General features: G+C 44.6%; 1 protein-coding gene across 1 annotated transcript; it reads left to right on the top strand.

Moving 5' to 3' along the window:
• The first annotated feature begins 1,398 nt into the window (after positions 1–1,398).
• LOC129385512 (uncharacterized) lies at positions 1,399–13,274 on the top strand. The gene is made up of 3 exons (XM_055072136.2): positions 1,399–1,520; positions 8,261–8,503; positions 12,981–13,274. Exons 1-3 carry the CDS (start codon positions 1,399–1,401, stop codon positions 13,039–13,041), a joined length of 426 nt encoding a protein of 141 aa, XP_054928111.2. The 3' UTR covers positions 13,042–13,274.
• Positions 13,275–22,599: the final 9,325 nt, after the last annotated feature.

Below are 22,599 nucleotides of genomic sequence, written 5' to 3'. Positions count from 1 at the left end.
TTCAGTGCTTCATCCCCCGTTCACGTAACAATATAAAACAACGCCATTTGCCACAGTGGGTATGACCGTCAATTCACCAGGCAGTTCACCACCGACGTGATCCCTTTTTCGTCCCTTTATTGGGCGAAAGAGCAACAGCGACCGACAACTTCATTTGTGAGTAGTAGCAATGGGGCACCACGAGAGCATCAACGGCAGCCATGATTTATATTTTTCGTAATATCATCCAAAAGTCTGAATTTGAAACAAACATTATGGTAAATTTCCGAATATTTCATTTAGTGGTCCTCTAAGGAACACATGCATACGGCTTTAAAGAAGAAAATGACTGCTGAAATACATTGTTTTTAGCCTCAGATATCAACAAGCGAGGCAGAAGAAGAAGAGGGTCCATAAAAGTAAGGCTGCCTTGTTCGGTGCCTCCCTATTTTAGCGAAATGTGCGCCTCACATCTGATGACTAGCATTGTAGAAATAACTTTTCTGGTAACGTTTTTATGGCAAACAATGCCATAAGCTCCAAAATGCCTTGAAAGTCATCGTCGCAGAGACATTTCTTTACTGATGTATGGAGCCAAGCTGTAGTCCGGGAATGAATATTTAAAAAAATGAAAGTCTTATAACAGAAAGCTGTTCCAGCAGTTTGGATTAAGGGTGTTGTGCAAGTGCAAAGTACTCTAGAGCAAATCGGGAAAAAGCATGACATTGCTCTAGCGACGTTCTGCACATAGCATATAACCGCTTCTCGGTCCCTTTAACCAAATAGTTCTTAAATTGAGAGAAACTCACGCAGTCAGGATTATGTGCGATATTAACATTCGGGCAGAATGAAGTTGCTAAAGCAAGACACAGGGCCCAATAGATTAGAAGCCGGTTTTTTGCCTGTTCCAACATCTTATAGTGGTCCTAAATATTTTGACCACAATATTTCCAGGATACAGTGAGCATACAGCTAAGTTGCACCACGTGACTATTTAGATTCAGTTCGCGTTTGGTTTGCTGACAGTGCTGATGTAAGCGACTCCATCCTCATATATCGTGGGGTAGACTTCACACACACAAATGCGTTTCACCCATTATTCGTTCTTTCGGGCAACTACTCATTTATATTTAATTTTACATGTATGAAGGCGTTCTTTAGTGCACTCTTTCTTCGATACGAATGTGAACGACGGTCAAGGCACATAAAACGCTCTTGCTTTCACCATTGCACTCTATGTGAAATCTGGACGATTGTGGCTTGTCTTGAACTTGTCTTACATCAGTTTACAAGCGGATCATGCTATGTGTATTCAGCTAAACTACTTTGTTTATCCACTTACAGGCTTGGTAATTTGTTCGCACAAGCATGCTGTCTCTACTGTGCCGCGCAGTGTCCCTGCCAAGCGACCGACCGAGGATGAGTCGGCAGTTGGCACTGCCCCTCCGCTCGCTACCACCGTCGAGGGCGGGATACGTGCACGCGTTACCATGGGGCTTGCCGCTCCACCACCTAAAGGGCCAGAGCACGCCGCTGCCTAGGTAATGTCGACGTTCAGCAGGCTGCAGCTCATTCACGGAAAGGCATTTAACTCCTGCGATGAGGTCGTTTCCTATCTAAGGCCTTTCGCGAAAAGGCGCGCATGAACAGGATTCGCTCAATATGACCACGATAGCATTCCTTTCAGTTGTAGTGAGCGTGACATGCTACTTTCCTTCCCCCTCTTTCTTTATTAGGCTTATCAGTATTGCACAAATATTAACTGAAGATTACTTTTCAGTCCTTTACTATTTATTGGCGCTCAACCTTGCATGTCCATGCGCTGATTCAATTTTTGTATCAATGATATATTCCACAACGAATTGCAAGTTCGACTAGAAGCTCTCGGAAACGTTATCTCCTAGTTTTCACGGTTTCCGGAAAGAACTAGGCTTACCCAATGTATATTTAGATGGATAGGTGGACATGCAAAGGGTGATGTGCATGCAAACTTTAAACTCTATGGCTAAATTAAAAGTAAACAAAAATTTAAATTCCGCCTACAACTGCTTATTTGAGGGCGTCATTTGAAACGATCCTAAGTTTCGCCGCTGTTCAAGAGAACAATTAGCAGTAACAGTTACGTAGTTACAGACAATCAGGGTCATGTCATGGGTCACGTGTACTAAAAGTTTTGGTTGTGTCGGTTATTTACACGCTTTCTAGGAATCGCTTATACTAGTGTTCGACAGTATTGCAAACATATACTACGCACCACACAGTGAGTTTGCCGCATGTTGAGAAGGAAACTTAAAAGCGACAAAATTTACATTCTAAAAGAATGGGGAATGCATTATGCGCCATGAGCGTGCAAATTGTCGACATTGTTAGATAAACACAGATTTTGCTACAAAAAATACCTTAAGCATTCGAAAGCGTCAAAGGGCCGTTACGTGCTATTTTCCATTATCCAGAGAGTCACACCGAACTCTAGTTGATTCAAAAAACATCTTTTGTGCCCCCTCAGTGTCGTGCATTTTCGTAGTGTCGTAGTTGGTTTCCATGTTTTCCTCAATGAACAATACGACACCCTGATATATATGATGTTAACACAAGCCCCCACCAATAGGTGGTGTGCAAAAAAAGTTATAATTGTTTGTTGTAATCCGTGCCTTTGTATTAAATATCGCATGGAAGTTCAACGTGTTATTAAGCCTGTCTTCTACGATTGGCATAAATGTTAGCCCACTCCGCTTGCATAGCCACAAATGCTATCCAGATAAATCTTGTCACAAATGGTGAGGGTTCCGTGGCCTATCATTGTGCGAAGTTAAATGAGAGTGGAAGGATTAGGTCCTTTGTGAAAGCTTGATTTATCAAGCTTTGAAGGTGTTATATGGCCATTTCGTCTGGCTCCCAGTTCATCGTACATCTAAATGTTACATGTCACATGTTACATCTAAAGCGATTAGGCTTCATTGCCTAGTTCAGTATTTTTGAGCCTATATATATATATATATATATATATATATATATATATATATATATATATATATATATATATATCTGTCTCGCATATTACGCCGACCTGTTGACCCTAATTGTTTACAAGCTTAGCCTAGTTATATCCCCGTGGCTATGTGCAGTCGTGGTCGTTCGATTGCCATCATTCTAGCTTCACGATTTGACTTTCGGCATGACGTTGTTGTTACGCCTTCTACGCCAACCAGGTCAACCAGGTATTGAATAGCTTATGTTGAAGTATAATTCTGTCACCCAGCAACGGGGAGGATAAAAGAAGGAAGCAGAGGCTAGAGCTAGAGTCATTATTACACGACATTTCTTGTAGTGTCGGAATCTGCCAGTCATCGCCGTTCCACTTCTTTTAGCTTCAGTGGCATCCGCAGGGCGGGTGCACAAGAACCGTATTGCGATGCGGGCCAGCTTTACTAAAACAATTACGCAAATGAACTAAGAGCTGCAGGCCTGCGTTCACGATGCCTGCCATTAGGACAAACACGTCACCTATCTTATTAAGAAGACTGGAGCTCGTCAGCCTCGATATGCAAGTCTTCGACGCAACTGACGACGGCGCTAACGATGAAGAAATCGTGGCAGCGGCCGAATACGACCAAATGGTGTCTTACACAGTGACCGGAGCGCGGTTCTTTCTTCGAGGGCTCGTGAAAAAAAACGATCATGACGAGCCACTCAAGGCCGGCAGCAACTATACCCGACGCCGACGGCTGCAGTGACTACTACTCAGTAGAAAATAAGCTTAGTGCCTCTTGACCTCGTATACCAACCTACACAATAGCTCCCAGTGACGGAGCCATGCCAGGTCATCGTATATTGGACTTGGCAAAAATAAAAAGTTCTACGTTTTCTCACGCACTTCGCGATTGGCAGTACTTCTGGGATCACTTAGATGCCTCAATCCCCATGAGCACAGGGTTAGCCCATGGAGAAATTTAAATACCTGTTGAATGGCACAGCGAAGATAGCAACCGAGAGTATTTAGATTTACCGAAGAAAATGATGGCATCGTCATCAAGATTTCGACAGAGCGATTTAATCTGCGCGATCACGATGAAGAACTCATCTTGTCACCAGTCAAGTTTTCGGCTGAGATCGAGAACCTTCGGCTGCTCTACGACAAGATGCAGTTTCTGGTCTCCACGTTGACGTTTTGGGCGTCTCACTTCATCAATTTAATGTAGCTCTCAACCGCGTGCTGAAGTGCCTGCCTGACGACCTGGCGATATTCTGTCGCCAGAAGTCTGCGGAAGTGTCGTAGGTCATATCATCTTACGCAACTCCTTACGAGAGAGATCGGCAGGCTACAGAGATGCTGAGTTTTCTATGTGTCCAGAGTGAAATTAGAGAGGACTGAAGGCCAGGGCGCGCGGCGTTTGCATATTCCCGTTTCCTGCGTAATGACGACGTCCTATCTCCTCCAGCACGCGACATATCTTTGCCAAGTGTCGCACAGCATCATACGAAGCAAGTGCCATCGTCGTAATTTCACCATTCTCTGCGTGGAATTTAGGCCAGCTTAATGAACCACGATAGCTTGGTGACAGTGGATGAAGATATACCGCGCCTTCCATCGCGTGACAACAGTATGTCTATGGTGCCATCTGTCCCAAGCGCCCTGAGCGGAGTCAATGTGGTCTTGCTCCAGACAGGATGGGTGTGGATTGACTGCGGATCACGAAGGCATCTCGTGCGCATTCTTCTCGACAGCGGAAGTGAGCACATCTTTATTCGAGCGGATGTTGTGAAGGACCTCAAGTGCCCGGTTATCGGAAACGAGGGACTACGGCTTGTTACTTTCGGCCACTTATAGCCTCGCCAAATCATGCGTAGTTGTCCGGCAGCTTTCTTTCTACGAGGCCAACAGTGACATCGCGCTAACCGTTGAGGCTGTGGAGGTACCTGAAGTGTTTACGGTCAGAAGCCCGGCGCTTAGCAGTACAGTCTTGCATCTTCTGTGAGAGAAGAAATATGAAGTTGCCGACACTTTCAACCCCAACGCATGGCTGTCATTTTAATATCGCCATCACTTCAGTGAGGTAATATCACTGTTCTCATGCCATCGTCCCTATAGGACCACTGCCGTTTCATCGACATCAATCTGTCTTCGTCAATCTAACCTAACCATGCTGTCCTTATTCAATATTGGTTATTCCGCCATTGCCATGCCATCATACTCATTGCTTCGTCTACAGGAAGGCACTATCACGCATCCTTTGTCAGACCATCGTCGTAATGCCGTCGTGGCTGTTCAGTCGTCATCATTTTGGCTTCGTTATGTTATCTCTTCATACCATCGTCGTCATAGACGCTTCGTTGCACAGTCGTGGTCGCGCCACTGCCGTCATACGCTCATCGTGATCATATTGTAATCATGCAGTTTTCATGCCATCGTCGCCATTTTGACGGGGTCACAACAGTCATCACGCACACGTTATCACCGTTGGCTCGTGGCCGTCATGATTGTTTTATTGTCCTCATTCCTATATCGTCATACCATTCTCGTCATGCCGTCATCGCCCCCTTGTTGTCAGATATTCGTTTAAATGCTATTCGCTTCCAAATACTAAATCCCGCTGTTGTTTACCATCGTCATCACAAGAGTAGCGTCATGCCTGCCCTCGAAGACTCCTCCTAAGTGATTTTGTCTTCATAATTCTATTTCCATCTTGTAATCATTCAATCATAGATTATGCAAATGTAGTCATGCTATAGTCATCATCGCATTGTCATTAGATAGACGCTATCATGTATCCGTTGTTGTGCCGTCTTCTTCATGCCATTTGCGATCGTTCTACTTTTCTCAACTGGTTGTCGTTATACTGTCGCTGTGACACGATGGCCGTCATCGATTTGTCGTAGTTTTATTGTCCACATGTTATCGTTACGCTGTAGACGTTATACCGTCGCCGCATTTTAATAGTCGATATGTTATGTTGTCATGCCATCGTCGTCATACCGATTCTGTTCCGTCGACGTCATTTCATCGCCGTTAATTAGTTGGCTTCACCGAGTCATCGTCATGCCATTATACAATTAGCGACCTTGGAAATCGAGTGCAATAGCAAAGTTAGACCATGTCGATGTCTGTTGCAGATAGCAGAAGCAATGGAGGTCTTACAATCAATATACCACTAGAGAGATTCAATAAACGTGTCTTCATAAATTCAGTGCCTCTACATTGTGAGAATTTATTTCGTATTACTATGACGCTCATCATGAGACTAGTCCTGTTGTAACGTTTGATGTAGTGGAAATAGATGGAGTGTTCCTGACCCAAGACGAGTATTTCAGGTTAGTAGTTGGTGCCCTTTTTTCACATTCATGCGTTATACAATGTCCGTAGTACGTTTTCCGCAGGTTAAAGAATATGCTTGGGCGATTACATGATAAGACACATTTGTAATTTAAAATAGCGCGGAGCTTAAAACACCAGCAGAACATGACAGACACACTTTTCCTTTCATAATTTTTTCAAGGATATTTCCTTCTCTCGTCATAACTGCGCAATTATGTATTGCTCGGTTGTCCTGAATAAAGCTTGCTGTGAGTCAGTACCGTGTCTGTGTTCTTTCTTTATTAAAATGACAATAAAAGTGCGCCCGGCTGCTCTGCTTCAACACAGCACGCCAATCCGCTGATGTTCTTCATGCAGATGTCACTTCCCACCAAATGGTACTAGTGTTAAGTACCATTTCTCTAAGACACTCGGAAATGTAGAGAATAAGGGCCGACTTACGCCTTCAAGGCCTTACTAAAGGTATCATTTTATAAACGATCCATTCTTCGCTTTGCTCGATCATTGGCCATGGAGTTCCCCACAATTTAAATAAAAATCATTTTGGTACCATCTATAGCTCTCTCAAGACAGCTGACTAAACTCGGTACCCTAAGGAGAACATACCTAAAGATTCCAAAATTCTTTATTAGATAATTTGCTAAATTATGTTTTGTTAAACCATTCACTTTTCACTTCTGATTACCAGTAAAGTTTCCTTTTTTAATAAATATAAACGATGTGTCTTGTTTAGTTGAGCAATGATACCAGAAGGACCCGCGGCATACCTCACATAATGCATCAAGATAGAGAGAAAATGAAGGCGATGTAATTGCTTAACAGTCTATAAACGGGCTGTAACCATCATAATTTTCCAAATTATAGTCAAATTGACAGTATAAACTCACCAAAAATAAATTAGCTGTAGCTCAGAGTTCATTCGCTGCCTGAGGAATCTGCTAAGAACGGCTGGATGATGCGATGAAGCGCTTGCTTCACAAGCTTTTTGCAAATGCTATAAGTACCTTCAGCTCTTTAAAATTTGCCCCAGCATCCCCTTTTATTCTCAAAGCGACAACTTCGCGATGCGTGAAATTTAAACAGAATATTTTCCGGATCTCCGGCATGGCCGATAAATGGGCTTCTCAAGCTCTCGGGACAAGTGATTTTCTGCAAAATGTCTCATCTGCACCACTTCAATATCAATCGTAATATGGCCCTCATTCTGCGCAAATATAGAATTGCAACAGTTTTTCATTCTCACAGAAAAGCAGGCATACTTTGTAAGCGCTTTATATAACGCATTGGGAAATAACTCCTATTTAGCCATTTTCATTTACACAGTTAACCTTCCTACCTCAATGTTTTCGCAATCATCACCCTTGTCATGGCCAACATTTCCTCCGCCTATATTTAGTTCTCATAGGAGACTAAAAACTGACATCTATTCATTTCAAGCACATAGGTTTGCACTAACAGCTTTACTGTAATAACGAGTTTTTGTGATTGATAATACGCAGTTCCCACAAAAACCATTATTGTATTCAATAACCGTGTCTGCTGAATAGATTTAGTAGAGTATGATATTTTCTAGTTCTGTTCCTTCATTATTGTTTACCGCGTCAACAACAAATGCATAAAACGTTACATAAATCTTTTAGCGCAGTTTTTGACACCCACACTACACGTAACGAAAGGTCGGTATCGTTTGTTTAATCATAGCATGTTTCTTAAAACTCTGATTTCACATTTATTAAAAGTGCTTGCGGCGCATTTGCTTCTTCAAATGCTCGTAGCACACTCTCAGAATGTTGCCATCTAGCTCAAAATGTTTGAGCAATATGTGGATAACCTTAGCGGCAATGGGCTAACCTGTTCTCCGAGACTGTACCGTCAATAAAGTGATAACGCAGCTGCGTGACATCTGTTTGGATTCTTTCGTCCTTTTTTCCTCTGTTCATCTCTCTACTCATCCGGACCAACGCATAGGATCACCACCGACAAGTATGGCTACCCACGGGTGGAGCCGCAGGAGACGCGTGACCTGCCCCGCCCTCCCGAGGAGAACATTCACCGTGAGGTCCTGCGAGCGTGCGCCCTCGCCTCGGCCCTGCTCTTGCTGTTCGTGGTCGTGTTGGGCACGGCGATGCTCGTGTACGGCGCACGCAACCTCTTCGGCCAGGTCGAAGACCCCTCAACAGAGGATGGTGGAGCTACCCTCGTCTACTACAGGTAAGTGACGTACACCGCACAAACTGAGCTCGCCTGATTTCCTGTATTCCACGCGATGGCGTTGATTGCACGTGTTGCACCCAATCAAGCAAGCGAAGCCTGGTATACCCCTGTAACATAGAAATTTAGTCGCTGCAGGCGGCATCACTTCCCCGCAGTGAATGTTACAGAGGCGGTGCACTACCAACTCGGGAAAGGCAAGGGGTATTTCAAATCGACTGCAATGCCAATGAGCAAACTAACTAATGCGTCATTGCATTGCGATTAGCATGTTCTAGGAACTTATTTTACGGTATGCAGCTAACCTCCATATACCCAGTGACCGTAACTGTCTAAAAGCTTGAGCGAGTAGGTACGGGCTGGTTTTGTCTTGCCAACCAGAAAATCGTCGGTCAACTGGGTATATGCCCGAATAGACAAATCCCACTGTGCGTATGTGATTTTCGTATTTGCCATTCTTAAACAATCCCCTAGAATGAAGGTGCCAAAGTGACACAACTGCTATGTACCTCAAAAGATACTGACAGCACCTTATCTGCAAAATACGCTTTCAAATTGATCTCTAACCACTGCAACAATATTGCAGCCAGAATACTAGCGATAGGGAGGCATATTACGCAGTTTCAACTGGGGTGCAATGGTTACAAGAAGCTATGCGATGTCGTGGTATCGTTCGTCATATTGGTTGGCAGCGCGATTACCACATCATGTGGCAGCTGAGGTCCCCATAAAGTTTGGCGATTCACGGATATTATGGAGATATGGCATGGAGATACATAGAGCATCATCATGATTACCAAAACATCTGCATTATTTAACCACTGCTTACGCATTCATAATAGGAAAAAAAACATTTTATTCTCCCTAATCGTCTAGATTGGCTGCATGTGCATCAAATGTTTTGTGGTATTTCCGAAAGTGTATACCGTATACATCTGCGTTATTTTGAGAACGCTATTTAACACAATGCTTAACTGCGAATGAAGTAATTTGTTGAGAGTCCGTTACGAGAATTAAACGTCGCGAGCTAGGACGATACAGTGTTCTGAGCAAGGCGGATAGAGAATGAGTGGCCCTTTACATTTCACATGGCGCATATGCACTGAACATCGCAAATGTTAGAAAAAGCCGTTTCAACATTATTGCCCACTCTGTAATGAAATATTTTATTCATTTTTTTTCACCAGTCATGCTGAAGCTGTAAATTTCTTGGCAGCGAAGTCGGCGCATTAAGTGCACTCCCAGGCGAGTGCATTTTACGGAGCGTTAATAAATCATTCCGTGTGACAGCTTGCAAAGGACGCTAACGGCGAAGTGCACTCGCTGATAGGGAATATTGGTTTCTTTCTTTGTGAATAGTATAACAGTGCTTCTTAAGAGCACTTATAGCTGCCATGAGTAGACTGAACTCCTTAAGCAATAAAAAACCGGCAATGTTATGTAGGCAGGAAAAGACTAAAACATTACAGAAGATTGAGACAAGTTCGCCTCATTGCCCGCCATGACTCAATCGAAGAGTAATATCGACTTGTTCGGAGTCACTGCATAGACCAATTTCTTCGTTATTATATTTTTCTGGCAACTTCCCCAGAATTCCCAGTTAAAACTAACTTTATTTCCTGTACATTGCGCTTCGGCGGTAACCTTACGTTTGCCTGGTAGCTTGAGGTGGTCTTTTTTTTCTGGGTTTGCTTTTTATTCATACTTAATTGCAATAATAGCAACATATCCAGAACGCAACAATATCATGGCATAACATTGTATAAGATTTGCAAGATTTCCTACTATTGTTTATCAACAAATTCATTTTATTCCTTAAGCTATATGTTAGGGTGTTTTTGAGTCCTGCAGAAAAGTATGTATTTGAACCCTGCCTCAAGTCCTGTTATCTGGTGTTTTGAGCTCATTTTTATTGTGCGACATCTAAGTCTACTACGCATGTTTGCGTTTTTCTTGGTTAGTGGAAAAGTGCGTGCTCCGCAATGTGCCCCCGCTAGGCTATCTTCATGCTGCGATTTCCGACAGTTTCGTCACGTATTGATGTTTCGAGTACACACTGGCTGATGTTCACTTCCAGATATGCTAGGTGAGGCTTCTTATGGCGGGGGGGGGGGGGGAGGCAGTCTTAACACCGTAAAAATAATGTGCCCTTATGCCACTGCTGTATTGCAGAATGTTTCTTAAACAAGTACATTTCGAGCCTATTCTACATACCGCTTAAACAAACATTCATCACATGTACGAATATGTAGATTCACAGGCCTTCTTTAGCCTGTGTCAGTAGCATCATTTCAGCGGATGGATCGAATCACACTGGAACAATTTCGAAATCACATAATCACACAGGTTCGATAGACACACAAAGAGTGGCCATGGGCAGCGGACAGTTTTCCGAAATAAGTCAAACCTCGCTTTCGGTGAGAGAATTTCTCGCAGGTTACGTCATTTAAACGACTGCCTTTAATAACGGAGTGTTATTTAGGCGTGAATTTTTGAGCGACCATGGAGTGGCATAAGTGCCCCGCAGACGCTACCAGCAGATTGCACTTTCGTCTAACGTCCAATTTTCTGAACATGCACTGGAGTAAGGGTGAACTACCGCGTAAACTATTCATGGCGTCACACGAGCCAGACAGCGCCTCCTCTAGTTTAGCGCTCTGTAATGGTGACTCGTTTCTTCTCAGTTCTCGCTTTGTAAGCAATCATAACGCGGCACTAACTTGCCTAGTTTTCAGTAGTTATATAGAAAATCGCCCCATCTTTGATTAGACTCAACGTTATTCTGCCAGAGGAGTACCCGGGACGCTGCATCGTGCAAAGAATTGTACGTAAGAAGAAAGTCATTAAGACAGCACGCGTATGCTCAAGCGAAAGTTCCAAAGAATTCTAAAGAATTTTTTATTCTGTGTTCCTTCAAAAAAATGCGGCAGAATCCATCTCACGATGACTGACGAGGGTAATACGGCACGACAGAATGAATGTAGCGACACAACATATTGCCACCGCTCAAACTAGCTATGTATGAGGTGTGTACCGCAGCGGTACTTCTCTCTCTCGCGCTTCCCTAAGAACACTCGTCGCAATGTAGTGCTGCCGCTGTGGATCCTGCACCTGGGCGCGTCGTTGCGTGCGAACGCTGAGGAGTGCGCCATGTGGAAATGTGGCTCCTCTCTCGTGCCTCTTTCTGGACACACTGCGCCACCGCGTGACATTGCAGAGTATTCCGCGCGTTGCCTTCGAGAAAGAAGCGTGGTGCCTTAGTGTCTGCGAAAGCTCACAATCGTTCTCTCGCTTGCCACACACTCAGCGAAAGCTACGTGGTGGCCTTTTTCGTTATTTTTAACTTTATTTTTAACTTTATTTTTTATCGTTTATAACTTTTCCGTTATTATAGATCGGCACATTTGCAGTAGCGCATACCTAGTTATCCAAGTCTGTTTCAAAGAGGTTGATTGAAAAGGAACCCAAACTTACTGGTACATATCGAGTGAGTAAGGTTGGCATCGAAGATATTCATTTTAGTACACCATAGAGCGAGTGAAGCATACTGAATGCATAGAGTCGGCATGAGTTTCTCCAAACAGAGGTAGCTTACCCAATTCCGCATCTACACTGACCGATGTCGGCACAATAGAGGTTTGTTGAAGAGCGGCACGTATGGTCGCCTTGTCATCTACTCAGTGAAACAAGTTCATCCGAAGGTTGGTTGCGAACTCTGTTTCCTCAACATGTTCGCCTGACGCGCTAGCCAGTCTACCACTGACTACCTGGTGACACAGATAAGAGAAAAAAAGGTCACATACAAACATACCAAGTGGTCACCTGTATGTACGTAAAACGTCACCTGATCATGAAAAGGTAGCCATAATGATCAGCTCATGCGATGGCCCTGTGAGACAGGCTACAAACGGTACGTCTTAAGCATACGATGACTTATTCCTGCATATCGTCAATCAATTTATGATTTCTTCTTTTGCTGCAATCATACAGCATCAAGCAATCATGAAGACCTTAATAAGGACGTAGAACGGCTAGAGTGCCTTGACCATCCAACGTATTGGACGCGTCATGTAGTGATAGCGGTGCTCCGCGCGCCCAATCATTCACAGGCTTCTTATCTACGCTGTGAACGTGCAGAAGCTACTGAATCCATGTCCGACCTAGTGAATAAATTTATGTGGTGTTTTTCTGGCTTCACGATTAGCTTCAGTGTAGGGTACTCGCATAACGTGCGCTTTACCTTGTGTCAATTCGTTAATTCGCCGAATGTCGACAAGCTCAGGTTGGCCTCCATGTCTTTCCTGTCAACAAAATATTTTTTCTATTTATCTTGCGCAGCTCACTCGATCGTCGAAAAGTTGCAGAAAGGTAAAAGTGAAGTAGCAATGCATTAATATCTATTTGCAGGAGGAATGCTAAACTTTATTATATCAAATTTAACGCCTCGTCTGATCTGTTATTCATCATTTGTGTGCAGGAAGCCAAGCTTGCCCAGAGAGACGCATGGGTACAATAACACCACACAGTTGAGGTGGTGACGAGCCCGACGCTGGCATTTCGGCCGAAGACGGCGTGCACATGGCGACAGCACCGTACTAGCCCCGCTTTGGCGTAATCGCGTTTTGAGCAGCGTATACACTGTGTGTATCTTTTAATGCCCGGAAACACCTTTTTTCTCTAGTACGCTGTTTGAATCATATTCCTGGATAAATATTTAGTGTACGTTGAATGTCTTGCATAAATTAAAATGCCTTTCAACATAATTATGGTATCAAACATATAAACGCATGTCTTGACTAAAAGAGCAAATTGACCACCCGTGCAGCCGTAGTGCTGCCTCGTCGGCGCAAAAGCCGCGTGAGCCACAAAGACCGACATCATTTCGTTGGAAGCAATTCCTTTACTTCATTTAACATAGACTGGTGCTGCTACAGTGGTCTTGGATGTACGGTATCCTTCCAAATCATTGGCATGTAAACTCTCAATGCCACCGCTCATCATGCCATGCCACAAAAGCATACGTCACGCTACTGTTCGGCACTATCTGCGTTTTTGCCTCCTGTAAAAAAATTGTAAATGCTTCGCATTCGCTCCATACCAATTACAATGAAACACTCGGGTGGAGAAATGATTGTAGTATTTTTAAGGGGCCCAGCCTTAGCTAGCACCACCCTTCTTTCTCCTTGAACTCATTAAATTTGACGTTTCATCGGCTCCCCAGCTCCCTCTTGTATGGAGAAGGTGAGCTCTGCTGGTTACGTCGACTCGTACCTGCTAATGTTAGCCGTGCTTACATTGCAGGCACATTTTTGGTTGCAGAACAACGACACAAGTAGGACTTGTATGTTTAACAAAGCTGTTCCTGCAGAAATACTACGTTATTTAGGGAAAGTTGTAATGACGAGACATTGAAGTAGTTGCAAACGTTCAGTCTAACTTGGGCTGTGCCACTCTCCGGGACGCTACAGTTACGCTCTTCCACCAGTGTATCTTGAGTTTTCCGTCATGACCTCCCCCTGCACGATTTATGCATTCTGGAGAGGTCATCCTCGGCAGAGCTTGACAAAACAGTCAACTCTGCAATTAACCAACAGCGCTCCGCGGCTGCGTCGCAGTGTTATTGGTTGCTATTGATTTGCCCGGATAGGGCAGGTAGAGAAGTAGAGAAAATGGAATATTATGTAAAAAACGAGGATGCCGTATTTCCGATCACGCGTTCTCCCCATTTTTCCACTACGTAGTAACACAAAGCAGACCACACAACTTAAGCACTAAAATGCTGCATGTATTTTTTTCTAGCGATAGTACGAGCGCCTCTGAAAATGTCACATACACGACCTCTTCGGTTGCTGTGGCGGAGTAGGCTGCTATAGCTCTTGCATTACTTGACACAAAACGCACTACGGCGTACACGTACACCCAAGCAGCCGTTGAGTGTTCGCATCGGCATTGATAGCCAAAGAAGCAGCCAGGATTCTGAACGGCAAACACCCCTCTGACATTGTTCACCACATAGTCTGGTTCCAAGCTCGCATGTCACTAGGCGTATCACCGGGTCCCCTCAACCCCAATTAGATAGCCCACGGCCGTGCGCGAGGTTTCATATGCCGCGACGGGATGGTGTCTCCGGTGAGTGTGTGAGAGCTCGTCCACAGTGATTCTCTAGTTACTTATCATGAAATCACACCTCATAACAGAGGGAAGAGGGAGAGATTTTCTTTCCCCCAGCGTAAGCTCAACAAGTACCAAGCTAGCACGCTTCTCATGCTCCAGACGGGATCCTACCCCTCTAGAGGCTTTCTGAACATGCTCCACCCGACCACTGATCCATTCTTCCCAGATTATGGCATAGAATTTAGCTCATTAGGTCACATGCTCTGGCAGCGCCCTGTGTTACAAGATTTCAACCGAGAAGGAGACTGGACGAAGGCCATCACAGAGCCGAAACAAGACGTCCAGCTCCAGGCTGTCCAGAGATTCCGTGAACGAGCAGAGAGGCATGGCCTCTCTGTTCCGACATGGGACTAGCCAATGGCTGCGTAGGGACCTACCTAGCAGGCCCCCCACCTTGCTCCTCAAGACCCTAATAAAGGCGTTTACTACTACTGCTACTGCGAAACTGTGTCTGTGGGATCTACTGTAATACAGCCAACTAATATTGCAGGACGCGCAGGTCTTATGCGCAAGAACAAAAGAATTATGGCGGAGCCCAGCTCTCGCTGACTGTCGACGGTAATGCGATTAGCAATCAAGCAATGCAACAACCAGGCCCAGGGGGCGGGGCGGCCCTTCCATCCTCCGATATTAGGCGGCATATCCCCCCCCCCACCCTTATTTACCGCCCACGCCACCACTCCTCACACGCTTTTCTAAAGCGCCACCAAATCAATGTTGAGAGTGGACAGCTATCTGGCGATAAACATTTTGCTGCTTTTTTCACTCCTTTTGGATGGCGGTAGATATCGGCAGCTCTTGGGATGTGAGGGCCGGTTTTCTCATCGATTCGGTGCCTGGCAAGTTAACTCAAGCTGCGTTAAGTTGTCCCTATCTATGCAACGGTCACGCGCATCGCTGTTGATTCGTTAGTTCAACCTGCTTTGTATAGACCAATCCAGGGACCAGGAAAGGGATTCGGTTCCTGGTCGGCTGGTCTGTATGCTCGTGGAAGGAGTTGAGGCTGTAGAAAACGGCAGTTCCCTTTAACTTTTCCTTTTGCCTTACTATTTCTTCGAGGGACGACTCGCCGCAACGCTGGCAGATCCTCGGATCCATATACCCGCGATATGAGCCAGTTAAGGTGCGAAATAAAACACTAAGAGAGAATGTCCATCATCAAACCCTGCAATAACCCTTAAACTTATGAGCATAATGACTGTCACCCGTTACGTCGTGTGGTTTTCTTTAATTGTACACCACTTTTCGCGCAATATTGCCAAATGGAAACAAGAGTTGCAAGGAGGTGAGAATTTAAGTACTCTACTAAGGGAGAGAGCCAAGGCAACACCCAAACAAGAAGGAAAAGCGAAAATTAACAAATTTAGCTGCTGTTTATGAATATATTCACTGATAAACATTTTATTAATTAATAAGAAAGTAGAGAAGATGCCGCCAGGAATTGAGAAAAAGTACGTTTGTTTTGAAATAAGATTCTACATTTATCAGTAGAGCTGCCTGACGTCGCCACTTCTCTGCTCTGCTTATGTTGATGTTTTTCTAACCTTCCGCGGCGGGCGCAGTACGTGTAGAATCGCAGCGTCCTGCGCTCTACGCTGTTGTACGGGACGGGCGGTCACGCATCGTTACGCAACTCCCCAAATAATATTACGAGACGGTGTTTGCGCTTGGTAGAACAGTAAAGGAGGGATCCAAAAGAACTGTGATTGTTTCGCAAATATATATGTCTGTATATTTCTTCAAGACCTAATTAAAAGAAACGCTACTATTTTCGGATAAAACTTAAGTCTGCAGTACAGCCCTGCACACGCCCTCATACCCGGCAACCACTATTCTTCTGCGAGGTTGTAAATAAATCCTACTTCAAACTTTTTGTGTTACCAAAATAAGGTGTTACCGTAAAAATAAAATTATTAGCGCGTAATTTTACATGTTTTCCGTCGCCTGTTACCGGCAGAAATGACGCCTCCGGCAGAAAGGACGTTCCACGTCCGCTGCCAAGGGCTGTGAGGGGTGGCGCTGACTAGCACTCCCAGGATTCTACTAGGACACATAAATACCCAAGAAAGTGGATGGGTAAATGGCGCCGCGGTAGCTCAATTGGTAGAGCATCAAACGCGAAATGCGAAGGGTGTGGGTTCGGTTCCCACCTGCGGCAGGTTGTTTTGAAGCAAAAAGCTTCATTACGCAAGTCAACACTGCATTTCGCGCGAGCCGACGTATGTCGGAAGTGGCTCCGTAAGCGTGTTCGGAGACGGCGCAGGTGGCCACTGCCGCGCGCTATGCGTCATCGTTTGACGTTCGCCGCAAGCGCGTGTTTATCGCGGAGGCCGACTATATAACTGCTTGTCAGAGAATAGGCGTGCGCATTGAACATGGAAGGAGATAAGAGTGATACTACCTATACAGAGAGCTGTGTTTATGGCTGTACAGAAATCGCAGAACAGTGTGCCCAGCCATTATGAATAAAAAAGTTTAATAATCCTGCATAACTTACGGTATATCTCATTGATAAGCAATGTGCATAATTACACAAGGCACACGTATAGCATAAGCAAACCAAAGCATATCCATAAATGAAACCGTAAGCATAACCATAGGCTAAATCATAAAGCATAACCATAAGCTAAACCGTACGCATATCCATAACTTAAAGCATAAGCGTATCCATAAGTTAAACCGTAAGCATATCCGTAGGCTAAATGATAAAGCATAACCATAAGCTAAAAAGTAAGCATAACCATAGGCTAAATAATAAAGTATAACCATAAGCTAAACCATAAGCATCAGCGAACCTTTTCCCTTCGAGATATCCTGGTTTAACCTTAGCTAAGCCCAAGCCACTTTTTTTCATCCGCTTTCATTTCCAATAATTTATCGTTCCTTTATTTCATTTATTAAGCGCAAGTAATTTCCCCTATGTTGTCCTTGGTGTCAGTGTTTGTTGGCTTCTTATGATATGACTAATAAAAATCGGGTCCCTCGGTTACCCCCTTTTTTCTCGCTTATTACATAACGAGGGTCTCGAATCCGGCAAAATTGGTGCCTTCAAGTTGCATGTGTGGGCTTATTGACCAGTTACCTTCACCCAAAAAGATCACGTTCTCGTGACCCCTGCGGCAGAAATGAAGTGCCACGTCCGCCGCCATGGGCTGTGAAGGGTGGCGCTGACTAATAACACTCCCAGGGTTCTACTAGGACACATAAATACCCAAGAAAGTGGATGGGGAAACGGCGCCGCGGTAGCTCCATTGGCAGAGCATCGCACGCGAAATGCGAACGTTGTGGGTTCGGTTCCCACCTGCGCCAGGTTGTTTTTTCGTTAACTTTCATTTCCAGTAATTTAGCGTTCCTTTATTTCAATTATAAAGCATAAGTAATTTCCCCTCTGTTGTCCTTGGTGTCAGTGTTTATTGGCTTCTGATGATAAGTTTACACTCACTGTAATTAGTGCTCACCGTTCGTTCTTTGTTGCCGCAGCCATCGGCTAATTGTACCTGTAGCCTTGCTCGGCCGCGTTTAGGCATGAACGGAGACCAGCATACGTGCCTACATGGTCCGACGTGCATGAAGTTGATAGCCACATGGGTGGAAATGCTAGAAATAGTGAAGCCGTTGGTGATGTCCACGAAATTGACTTGCCCATATTGAGACTACCAAGTAGACCACCAAGTATGAGCCACACATTAGTGACCCTGAAAGAAACGTGTAAGTTGGAAAGGAGTTAATGCTAAAATGCCGCGTAGCCCATGTCGCTGTGGTGGTTGCGGCAGCAGCTGGTTGCGTCACCCGATTGCTTGGCAATGCAAGTTATTCACGTTTAATGGCGACTGTCGCTGCAAGCTGTTGGAACACCGTCCAACCCGCTTGCGCTGCTGGTTGTCGCTCGTTTCTTGGCCACCATGTGCGACGACGATGGTGAGCCATTTACGAGCTCGATTCAATAATTCAAGCGTATCTCGACATGCCAATTTTATTTCTGCTCTTGCACAAGAATGTGTACTGCTTTTCTTCTGCCAATAAAGTCGCGCATTCTCTCCACTCCCTTGTGGCTTGTTTGTGTGGGCGTTAAGAACAGTCTTTTTGGTCTCCTGGCAATTAGAACGTACCTACTTCGTGGCAGCTAGTGCATGCCACGTAGCCAGCAGGGAGAGCACGGCGCGTACCTGCGTACGCTACCGGCGAAATGCGGCCATATCGTATTTTGCTCTAAAAAAACTTTATATCTCCATCTCCTTCTTGTTTAGGCAGCGCCACCTGGTGTCCACCTACGTAAGTTCCATGCACTTCTGCTGCTTATTTTCGTACCACTGTGCAAGGTACAGTTTCGTTCTGTAAAGCTGGTTTTTTATTCTGTGGCTCGCTTTCATGCATAGCGACCGCAAGGAGTTTTTCTTCAAGCGATTTCTTGGCGTCTTCTCCTGACTTTCCGGGTGATGCTGCGGTGGTCTTGCTCGCACGGCGCGGGGTTTCTTGCAACAACAACAGATTGCACTCGCCTCCGCCAATAGCGGTCGACGACGCCGCAGCCGCATTTGACAGTTGGCTCGTATGAGACGTGCTGTGATCGCTTTGCTATGCGACAAAAATGCAGTTGCTTGGCTGTGGTGGTCGCATATGGAGCTGTGATAGTGTCAACATTACAATTGGTTATAACCAGAAGGGAGCCCTCGTAGCTGGCGCCTCAAGAGCAAGCTGGCCTCGTAGCAGAAGGATCACGTAAGCACGCGCCAGCAAAATAGCTCCAAAGCATGCATTTAGCGTCGAAGACACCCTGGCCGCCAAGAAGAACTGCGGGTAGCAGCAGCTTTTTGGCTACGAAGCGAACCATGGTGCAGACCGTGAATGTACGTATGGAATGTACACTATAGACATAATGAATTATTCGGTTATGTACTGCCCCATAATTCAATTACAGTTTACCACTTCTACCCCGATGCGATGCACCATGTCAGGCAATGATCACGTCCAACCCTCTAAGAGTATATGAACAATGATGCACAATAACGCCTCAAACAAGCACGTCTACCTGTGTGTTCTGTGGACTATGCTGAAAAACATCAATTGTACTGAGTGGACCACAAATATGATCGCTTTGGGGCAAACATGGTCTACTCAGCAGTATGGACTCACTAGACCAGCAACATGTACTTCTGGAAAACATCACTGGCGCTCAAAATATTACGTTTAATATTCACTTATCAATCTCGTATAACCCGCCGTGGTTGCTCAGTGGCTATAGTGTTGGACTGCTGAGCCCAAGGTCGATGGATCGAATCCCGGCCATGGCGGCCGCATTTCGATGGAGGTGAAATGCGAAAACACCCGTGTACTTCGATTTGGGTGCACGTTAAAGATCGCCAGGTGGTAGAAATTTCCGCAGTCCTCCACTACGGCGTGCCTCATAATCAGAAAGTTGTTTTGGCACGTAAAACTCCATAATTTAGTTTTCACTCTCGTATTGGACTTAACCTAGAATTATTTACGAATTTGGCGCCAACCTCACCGCTAATTTTCGTCATTCAAAGCAAACATACAAAGCGTCCCTTAACGATTCCCACAATGCGTGGGATCCGCAGATTCTTTTCTTTACCGGGATGTAGATTATGTAATGCGGTTGTGTTCTTGTATAATTGCAGCTAGAAGTAGAGGAGTACGTTCTAGTGTGAAAGATAATTTTAGGGAGGTCGCTACTTAATATCGAATTGCGAAGGCATGCTTCTGCCTTGAAATTTTACCGACTGTTTCACGGAGAAAGCAATACCGAGATTTAATTGACGTATATTTTGCGGCCCCAGTGTGCATAGTGGTCTACCAGGTGAAGATGTTTGAAGAGATTAAAAAAAGTATGTTGAAAAATGCTAATGCCAGATCAGTCGTATTTAAGGTATACAACAAAATTATCTGGTTAAATATGGCTGAATGACAGAAGATGTATTATGGCATGGCCAAGGAACTGTTCCTGCTGTTAACAGCGCAAAATGTAGACAAGACACGAGACAAGAAGACACCACAAGCGCTGACTTTCAATAACTGTTCAAAGTCAGCGCTTGTGGTGTCTTGTTGTCTCGTCTCTTGTCTACATTTTGCGCTGTTAACAGCAGAATGGAAAACCAACAAGCCAAAAGTTGCTATTCTACCAAGGAACTGTTGAATTTGAAAAGGCGAACTGCTGAGAATTTTTCGCAAATACTGCTAGGACGGCTTTCTTAACTGGAATACACTCCAAACAAGAATAGAAAAGGAGCTATCTGTTATACTGCAGGGTATTCGCTATCACTTGAGAATAAATTAGGTGTACTATGTCATATGATAATGCCTCCACGTCTGTGTAGTCTTTGGTAAACGAAATTGAGTGCTCGAAAATAAGACATGCATGCAAGGTCAACAATTAAAAATTTCATGACAATGTGCAACAGGATAAGGATTAACCACCCTACTGGCGGGCCTTGCTGGACAAGTTGGCAAACCGATAGAAGTTTCGATTGAAAGACTACCTTTCGAATGCCGGTAGCGTGATAATTTGGCTGCTTTGTAAAGGCTCATTCTGCTTTAGAGAATATACTAAAAAAGCAAGCGTGATCGTGGTTTAACTTTTAGAGCGCCGGGCTGACGTGCACAACGACAGAGGTTAACTTCCATAAAGAGCCATTTATTATGTAATTTTTGAATAAAGCTAGGCCAGACGCGCAGATACCTACTTTCTGCAAAGTGCCTACAATCACTCAGAGAATGATTTGCATCAATACCACGGAATATACGGGACTACTGGTGTTTGAGCGAGGGTTTTAGTCGACCTCCAGTGTATTTTTGTATACTAAATATGCCAGTAGCAAGATATGGCAAAGATACAAGATAAGCTTCTGAAGAAAAACTTTTTTTAAAATCGGTAACAGGGGTTGCTTGCTAGAGTCGCTTCTAACTAATGTATTTTATAGCATTATAGCTTATAATATTACAAAAGTGCCTTTCACGCGCCTTACTTGGGTATCGCTGTATACAGGACAAAATCCATTACTCTTCCATGCGTGTGTCACATTCACAGACGGTGACGTTTTCGCGCGACGCATGCCACTATATCTGAGTAAAATTTAGCCTGGCGTATGATATTCATGAAGGTGTTGATAGCCAGTTCGTTTTTGCAACCGAGCAGGTATGATCGTGTTTCAGAGATCTCATTATACAGTAGTAGGTATCGTGCAATATTTATTAGTCATCCGTCTGGTCATCAGGAGTTAAAAGGCCTACATGCGTGCAATATTTCTCTATAATGTCACGCTTATTTGTTTATGGTCCCATTGCGTTGGACGCGTACGGGGAAGGAATTACCTGTGGAGACTCGTGCAGCAAAACAAAAAAGACATATGCAATCAAATTCACCATGGCGTAACGTACTCCTCACTCTAGAGAGACTCAAGCGCCGGAGAATGAGACGCGCGCAGCAGACCCAACGTGCCCACCTGTGCGGTGGGCACGAGTGGCACGGGAATGCTTCGGACGTCAGAAGTATTGGAGTTAATTGTGTGCCTTCGTTCCCATATGCCTTCTGCTAGACAAATGGGACCCTAAGAATAGGCACCGAGCATGATTACAAAATTCAACCGAAAGATGCCAGCTATATGCAACATAGGTTAGGTATGTAAACTGTGTAATGCGCGAATAAGAAAATCATGAGCCATTCCACTATGTGAAAGAGGATGACCAGCCAAGCTGTTTAGCACAGGACATACAAATGAAACATATTTTTGAACAAATATATGAAAACATTTATTGCCTTCGTCGGTGGTCATTGCGGCGATAGGCTCGCACAAATTCTCATTTAACCTCTGCTATTGTTACATTAAATCACTCATATTCAGACTATCGAAGACCAACGTGCCTACGAAGGGCGACGGCAAAAGAGAGAGGAGAATGCAATCGTC

The sequence above is a fragment of the Dermacentor andersoni genome, chromosome 7 (assembly GCF_023375885.2).
Source record: "Dermacentor andersoni chromosome 7, qqDerAnde1_hic_scaffold, whole genome shotgun sequence".
Taxonomy (NCBI): Eukaryota; Metazoa; Arthropoda; class Arachnida; order Ixodida; family Ixodidae; genus Dermacentor; species Dermacentor andersoni.
The sequence above is the reverse complement of the archived record's forward strand: the minus strand, read 5'-3'. Positions and strand labels throughout refer to the sequence as shown.

Excerpts from the sequence above, each read along its gene's own strand:
- LOC129385512 (XM_055072136.2), top strand. The coding sequence starts at position 1,399 with ATGAGTCGGCAGTTGGCACTGCCCCTCCGCTCGCTACCACCGTCGAGG. Across the intron at positions 1,521-8,260 it reads CAGAGCACGCCGCTGCCTAG|GATCACCACCGACAAGTATG; the intron begins GTAATGTCGACG and ends ACCAACGCATAG. Across the intron at positions 8,504-12,980 it reads GCTACCCTCGTCTACTACAG|GAAGCCAAGCTTGCCCAGAG; the intron begins GTAAGTGACGTA and ends ATTTGTGTGCAG.